The sequence below is a fragment of the Buceros rhinoceros genome, unplaced genomic scaffold (assembly GCF_000710305.1).
Source record: "Buceros rhinoceros silvestris isolate BGI_N320 unplaced genomic scaffold, ASM71030v1 scaffold21178, whole genome shotgun sequence".
Taxonomy (NCBI): Eukaryota; Metazoa; Chordata; class Aves; order Bucerotiformes; family Bucerotidae; genus Buceros; species Buceros rhinoceros.
In genome coordinates this window covers 40,667-41,169 of record NW_010428945.1, presented here as the reverse complement: position 1 = coordinate 41,169, position 503 = coordinate 40,667, and the positions used below count along the sequence as shown (strand labels likewise).

General features: G+C 53.5%; 1 protein-coding gene across 1 annotated transcript in view; it reads right to left on the bottom strand.

Moving 5' to 3' along the window:
* Positions 1 to 8: 8 nt before the first annotated feature.
* Positions 9 to 503, bottom strand: part of NIN (ninein (GSK3B interacting protein)) — a gene marked incomplete at both ends in the record, with an annotated part of 37,550 nt that continues 37,055 nt past the window's right edge. The window contains one exon of the mRNA XM_010142478.1: positions 9 to 158. Within this exon, the coding sequence (XP_010140780.1) occupies positions 9 to 158 (150 nt within the window). The remainder of the gene's footprint in view (positions 159 to 503) is intronic.

Here is a 503-nt window from a genome sequence, read left to right as displayed (position 1 = left end):
TCCGTTCTGCTGCTCTGGAGCTCTCTCTGCAGCCTCTCGTTCTCCTGCCTGAGCAGCTGCTGCTCCTGTTCCATCAGCTGGCCCAGTTCATCCCAGTGTAGCTGCCTCTGTTGGTCCTGCAGCCCTGAGGAAGGCACAGCCCGTTCTAGAACCCGATTCTTAGGACAGACAGAATTGCAGGGTTAGGTGTTAAACAAAGCAGCAGACGTTTTCTCTGTTCAGGTGGGGGTTTAGGAGGCTCAAAGCTGCAGGTTTCCCATCTTCCCCCCAGCCCACACAGCCTCCCGTGTGAAACCCAACATGCTAACCACAGCGCAAACCCCAAGCGCTGAAGCCAAAGAACGGTTGGTAGGAGCACATGGCATTCAACGCCACCAAAAAAAAAAAAAGCCATTTGTGCTCCGTTTCGCAGCCTCATCCAGCAGACGACGGACCTCAGTGTCCTGTGTTATTCAGTAGTAGCTGTAACTTGGTTCCTGTCATACAAATCTGGAGCAGCCTCT